The sequence below is a fragment of the Leucoraja erinacea genome, chromosome 28, assembly GCF_028641065.1.
Source record: "Leucoraja erinacea ecotype New England chromosome 28, Leri_hhj_1, whole genome shotgun sequence".
In the NCBI taxonomy this organism is placed as follows: Eukaryota; Metazoa; Chordata; class Chondrichthyes; order Rajiformes; family Rajidae; genus Leucoraja; species Leucoraja erinaceus.
In genome coordinates this window covers 4,756,396-4,770,678 of record NC_073404.1, presented here as the reverse complement: position 1 = coordinate 4,770,678, position 14,283 = coordinate 4,756,396, and the positions used below count along the sequence as shown (strand labels likewise).

The 14,283-nt window shown below is 39.0% G+C and overlaps 1 protein-coding gene across 3 annotated transcripts in view; it reads left to right on the top strand.

The window, feature by feature from the left end:
• Positions 1-12,368, top strand: part of LOC129710527 (spermatogenesis-associated protein 22) — a 50,355-nt gene extending 37,987 nt beyond the window's left edge. For all 3 annotated transcript variants that reach the window (XM_055657560.1, XM_055657558.1, XM_055657559.1), the window contains 2 exons: positions 2,837-2,934; positions 11,459-12,368. In XM_055657560.1, coding sequence (XP_055513535.1) covers positions 2,837-2,934; positions 11,459-11,650 — 290 coding nt within the window. In that variant the 3' untranslated portion in view covers positions 11,651-12,368. The remainder of the gene's footprint in view (positions 1-2,836; positions 2,935-11,458) is intronic.
• Positions 12,369-14,283: the final 1,915 nt, after the last annotated feature.

Sequence of the window (14,283 nt, the reverse complement as noted above, 5' to 3'; positions counted from 1 at the left end):
AAATAATTGATCTGTTGATGATTTTAGTGGTAAGGTCCCTCATAAATTTTTTGCTTGCAAGAATTCAGGGGACCGTGATGGTTTGGTGATTCAAGATACTGGGTAGAGAGTGTTAATGCAAGAATTCAGGGGACAGTGATGGTTTGGTGATTCAAGACACTGGATGGAGAGTGTTAATGCCGTGGGGATTATAGGAGACTGGTGGTCGGTCGGCGGTACTGGGAACCCGACCGAAGGCTCGGCAGACGGTGGGACCAGGAGGTAGTAAGAGACGTAGGGTGCGAGGTACAAGGGCCGGTAGGAGAGTGAACTGGCTTAATTCCTCCAGCGCCTTCAAGGTCGGCTGGAGGAGACGCCTCCAGGCCACAAAGATGGACGGACAAGGAAATTGACGTCGGTTCGCGAGAACTGCTCCGGTACATCGAGTGTGCGGGCCGACCTTACTTTGGAAATGACGACAAAGCATGGCGGCACCTGCATGTGTAATATATGCAAAAGGAATTTCACTGTGCAGTTGCATAAATGACAAAAAGCACCATTGAACTAGTTGTGGGAATGTGAAGGTTGGATGTGTTGTGTCAGCAGATCACTGGGTGGCAGTAGGTGGGTAAAGAGTTGTGACTTTCAAAACGTGGCTGGGGTCACTCCGTGAGAGAAATTATTTACATAGGGAACATATACAAAGTGATTTTCAGTACTTGCTTCTTTCCCATAAGTTACACAAAAGCAGGCTACTCAGCTTCATTATGATGGTTTGTTATGCAAGAGTGGACAGTGTAGGCCATTGAGACACAATTAAAAATGACAGAAGCGGTGCCCAGGCATGTGTTCAACACTATTGAATAACATTGCAATTGTCAAGGACCTCTAAGTGTTGGCATATCAGATGCAAGAAGGATTCGAAATAAAAATCATGGACAAGCATATTACACAAATAATTAGTCCAGAAGAAGATTTTCATTTTCATTGAAATGAGATTGTCAAATGCACAAAAGCAAGCGGCTCTACAATCCAGTTTTTAAGCATTAAGCCTCTTTGGAAAAACGTGTTACCTAGAAAAAAATGCAGGATAACCATTCAGTATTGTGGCTACATTTGCGTCATTTGGGAGCCAAAGGTAGACAAAAATGCTGGAGAAACTCAGCGGGTGAGGCAGCATCTATGGAGCGAAGGAATAGATGACGTTTCGGGTTGAGATCCTTCTTCAGACTGATGTGGCGGGGGCGGGAAGAAGAAAGGACGATGCAGAGACAGTAGGCTGGGAGAGCTGGGAAGGGGAGGGGAAGGAGGGAGAAAGCAAGGACTACCTGAAATTGGAGAAGTCAATGTTCATACCGCTGGGGTGTAAACTACCCAAGCGTAATATGAGGTGCTGTTCCTCCAATTTGCAGTGGGACTCACTCTGGCCATGGAGGAGGCCCAAGACAGAAAGGCCGGATTCGGAATGGGAGGGGGATTTGAAGTGTCAGCCAGCGGGAAATCAGGTTGGTTAATGCAAACCGAGCAGAGGTGTTGGGCGAAGCGTTCGCCAAGCCTGCGCTTGGTCTCACTGATGTGGAGCAGTTGACACCTGGAGCAGCGGATGCAATAGATGAGGTTGGAGGAGGTGCAGGTGAAAAAGTACAGGCTTGGCGTTCGCTTCGCCCAATACCTCCACTCGGTTCGCGTTAAGCAACCTGATCTCCCGGTGGCCCAGCACTTCAACTGCCCTTCCCATTCCGAATCCAACCTTTCTGTCCTGGACCATTGATCCCTCTTCGACTCTTGTACTGTGGCTGCTGTATGAACTATCCACAAAACACCTCAATTACTTTCCTAGGTATCCGTAACTGCAGTTTGCAACATACTTCTGAATGCATATGGAGACGTACCTCTTCAGGAGAGAGGAATTCATCTCTATGATCGGAAAGCATCATGCAGCATTGACACATGTGTTTGCCAAGACCGATATCTCTCTATGTTCAGGAATTGAAAGACAACACACATTTGTAGCTAAAGATTGAGTATATCAAGAGCATTTTGTCAACAGAAGGGGCTGAAGGACAGCATCTAGATAATGCGTATACCATTGATCCCTCTTCGACTATTATACTGTGGCTGCCGTATGAACTATCTACAAAACACCTCAATTACTTTCCTAGGTATCTCTAACTGCACCTTCCAAACCTGCAAAAATGTATTAAAAAGGGAAGGTGGTGCATAGGATTTCAACCATCTATGGGCTGCTTTCCAAATCACGTTCCACCTAGACTTGGAAATGTGTCCATCATTATCACATGGTTTAAATACTAGAACTCCATGCTCAATAGCAATCATAGGAATACCTTCAGAAGAAATACAGCGGTCCAAAAAGGGCTCACCACAATTGCCTCTAAGAAAGGAGGGGTGGGCTACAATTATTGGCTTTTTAGCAACACCAACGTTCTGATAAATAAAATCCAGAGGCTGTGATAAGACTTAATCCATTTTATGAGAATTGTTAGTTTCGCACCACAAAATCTCTCAGAAAATAGTCAATCATTTCCCTTTGGTTTTTTTAATGCTGAATGATCTTTCTTTTATATTGATTATCTGTGTAGCTATTTTATGCACTTTGTTCATTCAAGCAACTACAAATTGAATCAGTATTAATCTGCCCTGTCTTCTCTAGGGTTGTAAATGCATCTTATTTTAACATGCATGTTTGTTATAAATGAAGGTTTAAAACATTATTAAATACGATTTCCTCGTGAGAAACAAAAATCAATTATTAATGAATAAATTCAAAGTAAGTAACTTGTCTTTAGCATAGTAAATTTACACCTATTTACATCTGAATAATCATTTCTGTTTATAGCTACTTTAGATTCTGCTGTCATTTCTGGAGAATACAGTGCTAAACATTTTCTTCTGAGAGATAGAAAAGAATCGGTTCCTTGTGTGTTCTATGAAATAGTAAGTATAGCACTCCATATTGTTTAGGGTCATTGGAACATGGGATTTTTTCATGATCATAAATCACCTCTGGTTTATTAGTATTCCTGCATTTATTTTTTCAAAACTAGTCTATCTCAAATGCCTATAAACACCTAAGAAAATAAATAGTGATTGCATATGATATTTCAATAAATCAGTTAAAATATGACGTTGGTGAGGCTGCATTTAGAGTATTGTGTTGAGTTCTGGGCACCATATTACAGGAAAGATGTCAAGTTGGAACGTGTACAGTGAAGATTTACGAGGATGTTGCAAGACTCAAGGGTGTGAGTTATAGGGAGAGGCTGGGACTCTATTCCTTGGAGCGCAAGAGGATGAGGGGTTCTTATAGAGGTGTATAAAATCATGAGAGGAATAGATCGGGTAGATGCACAGAGTCTCTTGCCCAGAGTAGGGGAATCAAGAACCAGTGGACATAGGTTTAAGTGAAGGGGAAAAGATTTAATAGGAATCTTAGGGGTAACCTTTTCACACTAATGGTGGTGTGTGTATGGAACAAGCTGCCAGAGGAGATAGTTGTGGCAGGGACTTCTATAAGGAACAATTAGACAGGTACATGGATAGGATAGGTTTAGAAGGATATGGGCCAGATGCAGGTAGATGGGACTAGTGTAGGTGGGACATGTCGGTTGGCTTGGGCAAGTTGGGCCTAAGGGCCTGTTTCCATGCTGTATGACTGATTCTAAAAACTAGGGAACAGGAAAGACACAGATTAATAACAAGACCCTTTTCCGAAGGAACCCAGGCAGAGTACACTTTGAAGAATATCTGAGAAATGGCAAGTGCAGTGAAGAAGATCTCATAAAATATAGGTAACAAAGGGAGGTGCATCTGAAACAAGGCAAATAAATTGTATGCATGGAAATAAAAAATAAAATAAACCACACAGAGGTGTCAGAAGTAAGATAGCAATAGGTAAAATCAAATGAGGGTAATTGAAAATCAGAGAAAGTGGTACCAGGTGCATTTACAGTTTCTTGCATCTCTGAGCTCCACCAGTAGTTTCTTTGTTGCTCCAGATTCCAGTATTTGCAAACACTTCTCAAGATTCGAGAGAGTTTTTTGTCATGTGTCCCTGATAGGACAATGAACAATGACAATAGGACAATGACAATGAATTATGTCTTCATTTAAAAGAATAGTCTGACATTTCCAACACATGGGGAGCTATTTGCACTAGCCATTGACACATGGTAAGGAGGAATCTACCCGTTGTGGATTTGTCAATGCCACCTTCCTGATTGAAGCCATCCCAGTCCTTAAACAGTAGTAGTCGGGCTTTGTATGTCTAAATTATGTCATGATGAGAGGATTAATTCAAGAAAGAACTGAAAATACTTTACAGCTTCAAACATATCCCTGCAACATCTGGGCCCTGTAACCTTGAAAGGCTACTAGATGATAACGTAAGAATCAAGAGGTCACATAAAGATTTTTTTCTGTTTAACCTACTCACTGGTGAGGTGCCAGAAGAGTGGAGTGTGCTAATGCTGCTGCTTTGTTTAAAAAAAACACAAAATTAAAGCAAAACCAGAATATACTGCAAATATGCACCAAATCAGACCACATGTGTGGGATGAGAAACAGTTAGCATTTCAGATCGGAAACCCTTTGTCAAACGTTCTGACTAGAGCCAGATAAGGTGATGGAGGAAAATATAATTACAACATGTAAAGGCAGCTGAAAAGTAACTTAGATAGGAAAGCAGTAGAGGATATGGGGCCAGACACAGACAAATGAGATTATTGCAGATAGACACCTTGGTTAATGTGGTTGGATGGGCAAGGATAGACAGTAAGAGACTGTTTCTGTGCTGTAAGTTTCTATGATAGTATAAACTTCTTGAAAAATAAACCAAGTGCACTTAGTATCTTAAAGTTCCACATTAGAAGTCTAGTAATTTAACCCAGTAGTGTGGAGTTTAAAAATAAATCCTAAATGATGTAGCAAACTAAATATGTCCAACCAATGCAGAATAGAAATTAATACATTGACCGTTAAACTACATATCTAGAATTGTAGGATGTATGTCAGAGAAGAGAATTATCTTACCAATCTACACCATTGTAGTCACTGATTCAAATACTGTAATCCGTACTGGTAAACAACAAAATGTTGATTGTCTAGAGGCAGTACTGTGATGAGCAATGAGGTTAATCTCCAGTGTGGCATGTACATTATATATTCAGTCTGGAGAAAAGTGGGAATCTGGAAATGAGAGTCCGCGCTGACTAACAATCCACACACACTAGCACATGACAATTTACAATTTTTACTGAAGCCAATTAATGTACAAACCAGTATGTCTTTGGAATATGGGAAGAAACCGGAGCACCCAGGGGAAACCCACGTGGTCATGGGGAGAACATACATACTCAATACAGAGAGCACCCGTATTTAGGATCGAACCTGGGTCTTTGGCGCAGTAAGGCAGCAACTGAGCCACCTGGAGATACTAGTGAGTGAATCTTATTAAGTATTGTTAAGAATATAGAGAAAGTAAACACTTCAATGTAGCTGCAGGATTCTAAACCAAGTTAGATGAAGCTACTTTTAGATTACCCCCTCCCTCCCTCCCCCCACCCAATCCAGTACCATGTTTACAAAGCTGTTGTTCTGCTGCTGCAAGTAAGGATTTTATTGATCTGTTTTGGGAATATGACAATAAAACACTCTTGACTCTTGGTCAGGATAGAATAGTAGAGGAAAATAAATCTATAACTGGATTATAGATTATGGATTATAATGGATAATAGATGAATGTCAATTTTTAATCTAATTGTAATTTTTAAATTTGGCCACATGATGGAGCATTTTACTGTTGAAAAACTTTGGGTGTCATTATGCTTTCAATCCAATAGATCCTTAGCTTTTTTTTAAATATTACGAAATTTCTCATAGTCTATACCTCTGTTTGATTATCATATTTTTTCAACATGAATCTAGTGTTCATTATGCAGGGAATGATGATGATGATAGGCTGAGTTTCATTTTCAGACATCAGACATGATAATGGGTGCAAAATGTAGTTTAGAACTCTTGACAATGCAGTTCAAATGGACAACCTTGAAAGCTATGTAGTGTTTACACAGCCTTAATAAATTGTTATCACTTCACGAACACCAGCAACTACCACTGCGTCCATTTGTCAATGATGAAACAAGTGGCCATTTGGTAACATGGTGGAGATTGGATATTTGCTGCTTTGCGGTGTTTGTTCCTTCAATCTTGAGTTTATACTTGCCCCTTCTTCAGCCAGAGTTCCTTAAAGGAGAGTGGATTTAATCAAGTGACGTAATGGAGAAAAAATCCATTGAAGTAAAAATTATTAGTAACTTTATATCGGCCAATAAAATAGAAATGGAAGGGTTAATTTACTTTCAGCTTCATTTGTTTCTTGGGCAAGTATCAGAATAACAAAATATGCTGTTCAAAATTTATACAGTATTAATAATTTATGAATGAAAATAAATATCAGGTAATCTTGTCCATCTGATAATTGGTAAACATTAATATTCTTTAAATGTAAATGAAAAAGTGTTTTTTTACACAGCTGCCTTACTTTTCCAAATTGATATCAGAATATAATAGCTTTATTCTGCGGATTCAGTTTACAGTATTTTCACCATAAATTAATTTTGCTTGAGTAAATTTGCTTGAGGAGGTGTGAAATATATATATTTTCTTATCATAAACATCCATTCGGTCAAACCTTATTAATATTTTTGATGTATTCTTTGCATTGAAGGAAGGAGAAATTAATGTTAAAAATATTTGAAGAGTAACTGTCTTGACATGAATAATTGCTAAACACGTATAAAACCATAAAGAATAATGACATGTAATATACTCTATGCCATTATTATTTATGATTCTTAACAGTGGCATTAACCCAGTACCTTCGTCAAAGTACTATAAACAAAAACGCTATTATGAACATGTAAAAGGGTTTTCAAGTAATATCGCTGACATTTACTGATAGTCTAATTCATACATTATTAAAACTTCTTACAATGAAGTAAGAAGCACATTTTCTTTCCATAAATCTTATTTTCATTTATCACTAATTTAGATTCTGTTATTATGTCAGTGTTTACCATGGTAAATTAAGATTTCACCAATTCGCTATGTCATCAATCACTACACAGTTCTGAGCATTGAGTGATTCTGTACCAAGAATTTCTGAAATCTCACTCTTGACTCAGTTGAAATATTAAATTTATATAATCTTATATATAATCTTATCAGATGATTGGTCATAACAGGGAAAATTCTACAGTTCTTTGCCTTACCAACAAAGGGATTTGTTCTTCAGCTCATGTTGGAGCAGAATTAGGCCATTCAGCCCATTAAGTCTACTCCGCCATTCAATCATGGCTGATCTATCTTTCCCTCTCAACCCTATTCTCCTGCCTTCTCTCCATAACCCCTGACACCCTTACTATCCTCCTCATCTCCTTTCTAAAGGTATGTGCTTTTATTCTGAGGCTACGGCCTCTAGTTCTAGACTCTCCTATTAGTGGAAGCATATTCTTTACATCTGCTCTGTCCAGGCCTTTCACTATTCGGTAAATTTCAATGAGGTCCCCCCTCGTCGTTCCAAACTCCAGTGAGTAGAGGCCCAGTGCCATCAAACGCTCAACATGTGTTAACCCAATCATCCCTGGGATCATTCTAGTAAGCCTCCTCTCAACCCTCTCCAATGCCAGCACATCCTTCCTTAGATATGTGGAATTTTCTGCCTCAGGGGGCGGTGGAGGCAGGTTCTCTGGATGCTTTCAAGAGAGAGCTAGATAGGGCTCTTAAAAATAGCTGTCAGGGGATATGGGGTGAAGGCAGGAACGGTGTACTGATTGGGGATGATCAGCCATGATCACATTGAATGGCGGTGCTGGCTCGAAGGGCCGAATGGCCTACTCCTGCACCTATTGTCTATTGCCTAAAACTGCTCATTTAAGAATTTGAAGAAGGTAAAAATAAAGAAAAACAAAGCAGGCAAAATTGTAATGATCTTTGGCATAAATAATTCTAATACTTCAATAAGCTTTGACTTGTTTTATGTGCACTATGATCAATGAAAATAATTCCAGGACAATGTTTTCAGAATCAACTGATCTGTTTGTCATACCAGTCAGGATAAAAAAAATCATACTGCATAAATTGCATTTTCTAAAGTACAGTGGAATTGTAGTAATTGGTCTTGATTTCACCAGTATAGGCATACCACTTGTAATCACTGCACTCCCAGGCACTTGTGCATTGGGCACAAAGGAACATTTTGCTTGTGGGAAGCATCATAGAGTGGCATGTCCCTGAGTGACTGCAGGGTCACAAACAACACAGTGGAAAATCCCAGTTGTTGAAACTCCTGTGGCAGGTCTCACTGCTGGTAGGCCTTGCCCTCACCTCTAGCAGCTGCTAGATCATGACCATCATGATATTTTTCTTGACAACTAGAAATATATAAAACTATTGAAATTAGATGACAAATATTTTTTTTAAATAAAGAAAATGATCCAAAATTGTTAAAATTCATTTAAATATTTAAGGATTCTCTGCTTCCCTCATCCCTGCAGAGCTACAATCCTTATTGAAAATAATCAGATGCTGCGCAGGGTTTAATCTGGCACAGGACACAACATTTGATTTCTCAACAGAAATGATGAGCGAATCAGTGAGATCCAGTTCTGTTGGTGATCTCCATGGATACTCCAACAGTGAAGCATATTGGAGGATATCGTGTCAGCTATCAGTGAATAAATTTGAGACTGTGTTTGACTAGACATGTGAAATGCTGGCACAGTAGACAGATTAATGTTAGCAAGAGTGAGCATTTACCAGCAACACCCAGGCCATTGTATTGAGGGTTTTGACATTTTAGCTTTCTAGAATATATTGGGATATGGCCAAAGGCCAAGTGGTCTCAGAAACTTGTCAGAAACCATTTCTACAGCTTCCATATCTGCCAGGTGCAAATTTCTAATTTTTTTTACTTTTCTGGTCTGAAAGTTAAAGCTGGGTCTTTCTAAAGCACAAATGAGAAACAATTTTGAATGCAGTGGGCAAATAAAGATGGCAACTCCTTAATTGGTTGTCCAGATAGACTTATTTATATATAATAGGTATCTTTAGAGCTGATTTTCAAGGTATCTCTACCAAAGTTTTCAAAATACTACTGCCAAATTGTCTCGGATTTGGCCTTTGTTTCAGATTCTCACAGGGAAGCATTATGACTTTGACACGTTTTAGGGAAATTGTGAATAAAGCTCCTTTTTGCTTCTATGCCTATATTAAGAATGCTACTGAATTCTTGCCGCGCCACTCTTTGAAGTTTAGTTTGGTTTAATTTAGAGATACAACACGGAAACAGGCCATTCGGCCCACCAAATTTTTACCGACCAGCGATCCCTGCACATTAACACTATCCTCCGGGGCAATTTACATTTATACCAAGCCAATTAGCCTACAAACCTGTTCGTCTTTGGAGTGTGGGGGGAAACCGAAGATCTCGGAGTTCTAATATTCTTAAAGCAGATGGTGTGAAGAATTACCTCCTTTCTATTGCTCCAAAACTCGAAGAGTTCAATCGCCTCGAGCTTTGTAACCTTCAGCTTGCCCCTCATCATTCCACCCTACTCCATTGAATATGACCCTTTCCTTTCCACTCTACTTCCAACACACACTCTTTGCCCGGCCTCCACAACATGCCCTGAGAAAAATGTCCAAGAGTATCCATGGAGATCACCAACAGAACTGGATCTCACTGATTCGATCATCATTTCTGTTGAGGAATCAAATGTTGGGTCCTGTGCCAGATTAAACCCTGTGCAGCATCTGATTATTTTCAATAGGGATTTGCAATATGTGCCTGTGCAGTTACCATATTCTCTTGCACAAATAGCAATCAAAACTTGGTTAGACATCAACTTTAAATAGAAATCTGATAGATTTTTACTAGGTGCAGGTTTGAAGTGATATGGGGCATCAGTTGGCATGGGGAATTAGGTGATGTGCTGGCATGGTAGAACAGGTTTGATGTGCTAAATGTTTTGTGAATGTCCCTTCCATTGTGTGTACACTTGTCGGAATAACATTTTATTTCTGTAGCTTTATACTACCAGTGGATATGATGCACCGGTTAAAGTGATAGAATCATACAGCATGAAAACATGCCCTTTGGCCTGACCAAGATGCGTTTCGGTGCTGCTCCCATTGGCTTGTGTTTGACCCATATCTCCCCTAAACCTTTCCTAGTCATGTACCTTTCTTTTAAACGTTATAGCCTCCAGCCACTTTGTCTGGCAGCTCATTTCATATATCCACCGCCCTCTTTCTAATTAAAAGTGCCTCTTTGCTTTCTGTGAAATCTTTCCCCTCTCACTTTAAGCCTGTGCCATCGAAATCTTGATTCTCCAATCCTGGGAAAGATGTTCATTTACACTGAAGAAGGGTTTCGACCCGAAACGCTGCCTATTTCCTTCGCTCCATAGATGCTGCCTCACCCGCTGAGTTTCTCCAGTATTTTTGTCTACCTTCCATTTTCCAGCATCTGCAGTTCCTTCTTAAACATGTTCATTTACACGTTCTATCCCTCTCGTGATATTATACACCTCTATAAGATAATCCCTCAGTCTCATCCACTCCAAGTAATAACGTCCTTGCCTTCCCATCCTCTCCCTATACTTCAATGATCCGTGTTTGTTTTCCATTGTGAGCGGCCATAAGCCAGGAAATATTATGATGGTAGGTAGAGATACGGCACCTTTTCAGGGTGGCTTTGAGAACATCACAAATATTTTAGTCCATCCTCTGGTAATATCCTATTGTAATTGAGGTTGTATTTGAGTGTTTATTTCAAGAATCTGGTCTCCACTGCATCAAAGATGTGCCCTGCCTGCCCATGGAGTATGCTGAGAGTAATTTGGACATCGATGGTGGGGATTTTGTTCTGGGGGAAGACACTTATGTTAGATTGCTTATGCTGCCAATGGATTTGAAGGATTTTTTCCAAGTTATCTTTGAGGTATCTACAATGCATTGAGGTATCTAAAATGCACTGTTGTAGGTCGCCATGTGTTACAAGCATAGAGGAGGTCCAAGTGCTGTCCTGTAAACATGAGCATTGTGCCACACATGAGATCTTAATCTTTCTCCTCAGATGACCAAAGTCTGTGAGGTGTACTGAAGGGCAACCTATCCTTTCAAATTGTATAAGGTCTTATATTATCCTTAAAATATGAAACATTATTTTTATCATTTTATAACTGTACTAACAACTTAAGCTACATTTTATATAACATCCATTTACTTTCTAATGAATAAATGTAGCACGAGAGTTGTTTCTATTTTGACTTTTGGCACTGTTGCCATTAGCATTAATGTTGGTAACATTTGTAGTCTCCAAGTGTCTTTGAAATGTTTCCCATTGTAAGCTAATATGACGGTTGATGCTGACAAGCCTTGTATTTGCTGTTTTCAATAGGACCGTGACCTTCCAAGACTGATCAGAGGACAGATACACAGATGCATGGGCACCTATGACAAGAAAAGAAATCTCTTTAAATGCGTCTCGGTCAGGCCTGCTTCAATTGTAGAACAGAAAACCTTCACTGAATTTGTCAGTGTAACAGATGCTGAGATGACACAGTTTGTTAAGGCTCTGAATGAAGTCTGAGTACTCTTTCATAATACACGTTTGTACAACATGGGAGACTTAAATATCTGCGGAAATGTTGTTTGGAATTTAAATTTCACACTGTTTAAAAATCTTAATTTAAAAATAGCATCTGTAGATAGATGCATATGAATTCATGTGAATACATTGTTGTGTATTCAAAGATATCCAAAGAACCTTTAAATCCCTGGTTTAAAATTGAATTCATGTTTGCATAATCATTTGTTTAATTGCATTACATCAAAAAAGTTTGATTTACTACGCTGAAGTGGGGTACCTGTTGTACACTTCCAATCAACCTTAATTTAGATTTGTTTGCCTGTATCTTCTTAAAAAGTGTTTGTTGAAAAGGATTCAAAAATTCTCACACATTAATTGAAGGTCAAAAGAAGGTCAGAGGAGCAAACAAATCTCAAGTTTTGTCATCTAACTTCTGGGATTTTATTTCTACTTATGTAATTTGTGCAGCTTCATATGCAAAATTCTTAAAATGTATTCATTTCTTGTGCTAATACAGATTGTCAGTGAGCTCCTTATCTGACTGTATAATGATCGCATAAGAGGATTAATGCCTGTGACATTATTGAGCAGTAATCATCTTTTAGGCATAAAGTTTTCATTCTGTATGTTTCCCGTAAATACGTCAACATATATTCTGCATTGTTCGCTGTTTAATACATTTTGGATTATCTTCATTAAAGCCTACGAATCCACTGCTTTTATGGCTCTTTGCTGTTATTTAAAAATGGTTTCTGGATCACAAAATAATAATGCTGTAAAAATGTATCAGCACTTATGTTACTAACCTGTTTTACAAATTTTCTGTTGAGATCAGTTAAAATTCTAAGCTAAATGCTGTATGTTAGCTTAAATACAAATCACTTCCTTTGATTTCCCATCCAGAAGAGTTCACCAGTTCTACTGGGCTGTTAAAGGGACCTCAAGAAGAAAGGGAAATCTAGGAGAGCAACTAGTTGTTCCAATTTAGTTTATGGAATGGGTGTTATATACAGTGCCCTCCATAATGTTTGGGACAAAGACCCATCATTTATTTGTTTACCTCTGTACTCCACAATTTGAGATTTGTAATAGAAAAAAATCACATGTGGTTAAAGTCAGATTTTATTAAAGGGTATTTTTATGCATTTTGGTTTCACCATGTAGAAATTACAGCAGTGTTTATACATAGTCCCCCCATTTCAGGGCACCATAATGTTTAGGACACAGCAATGTCATGTAAATGAACGTAGTTTTCATGTTTAGTATTTTGTTGCATATCCTTTGCATGCAATGACTGCTTGAAGTCTGCGATTCATGGACATCACTAGTTGCTGGGTGTCTTCTCTGGTGATGCTCTGCCAGGCCTGTATTGCAGCCTTCTTTAGCTTATGCTTGTTTTGGGGGCTAGTCCCCTTCAGTTTTTTCTTTAGCAAATAAAAGGCATGCTCAATTGGGTTCAGATCGAATGACTGACTTGGCCACTCATGAATTGACAATATTTTAGCTTTGAAAAACTCCTTTGTTGCTTTAGCAGTATGTTTGGGATCATTGTTTTGCTGTAGAATGAACCGCCGGCCAATGAGTTTTGAGGCATTTGTTTGAACTTGAGCAGATAGGATGTGTCAGAATTCATTATGCTACTATCATCAGCAGTTGTGTCATCAATGAAGATAAGTGAGCCAGTACCTTCAGCAGCCATACATGCCCAGGCCATAACACCCCCACCACCGTGTTTCACAGATGAGGTGGTATGCTTTGGATCTTGGGCAGTTCCTTCTCTCCTCCATACTTTGCTAATGCCATCACACTGATATGTTAATCTTCGTCTCATCTGTCCACAAGACCTTTTTCCAGAACTGTGTTTGCTCTTTTAAGTACTTCTTGGCAAACTGTAACCTGGCCATCCTATTTTTGTGGCAAACCAATGGTTTGCATCTTGCAGTGTAGCCTCTGTATTTCTGTTCATGAAGTCTTCTGCAGACAGTGGTCATTGACAAATCCACACCTGACTCCTGAAGAGTGTTTCTGATCTGTGGGACAGATGTTGGTTTTTTTTCTTTATTATAGAGAGAATTCTTCTGTCATCAGCTGTGGATGTCTTCCTTGGCCTGCCAGTCCCTTTGCAATTAGTAAGCTCACCAGTGCTTTCTTTCTTCTTAATAATGTTCCAAACAGTTGATTTTGGTAAGCCTAAGGTTTGGCTGATATCTCTAACAGTTTCTCAGTCTCAAATGGCTTATTTGACTTTCATTGGCGCAACTTTGGTCCTCATATTGATAAACAGCAATAAAAGTTTCCAAAGGTGATGGAAGGACTGGAGGAAAGACTAGATGCTGAGAGCTCTCTTATACCTGCATAAAGGAGCAATTACAAACACCTGTGAAGCCATGTGTCCCAAACATTATGGTGCCCTGAAATGGGGGGACTATGTATAAACACTGCTGTAATTTCTCCATGTTGAAACCAAAATGTATAAAAAATAACCTTTTAATAAAATCTGACAATGTGCACTTTAACCACATGTGATTTTTTTTCTATTACAAATCTCAAATTGTGGAGTACAGAGGCAATCAAATAAATGATGGGTCTTTGTACCAAACATTATGGAGGGCACTGTAGAATACCACTGTGAG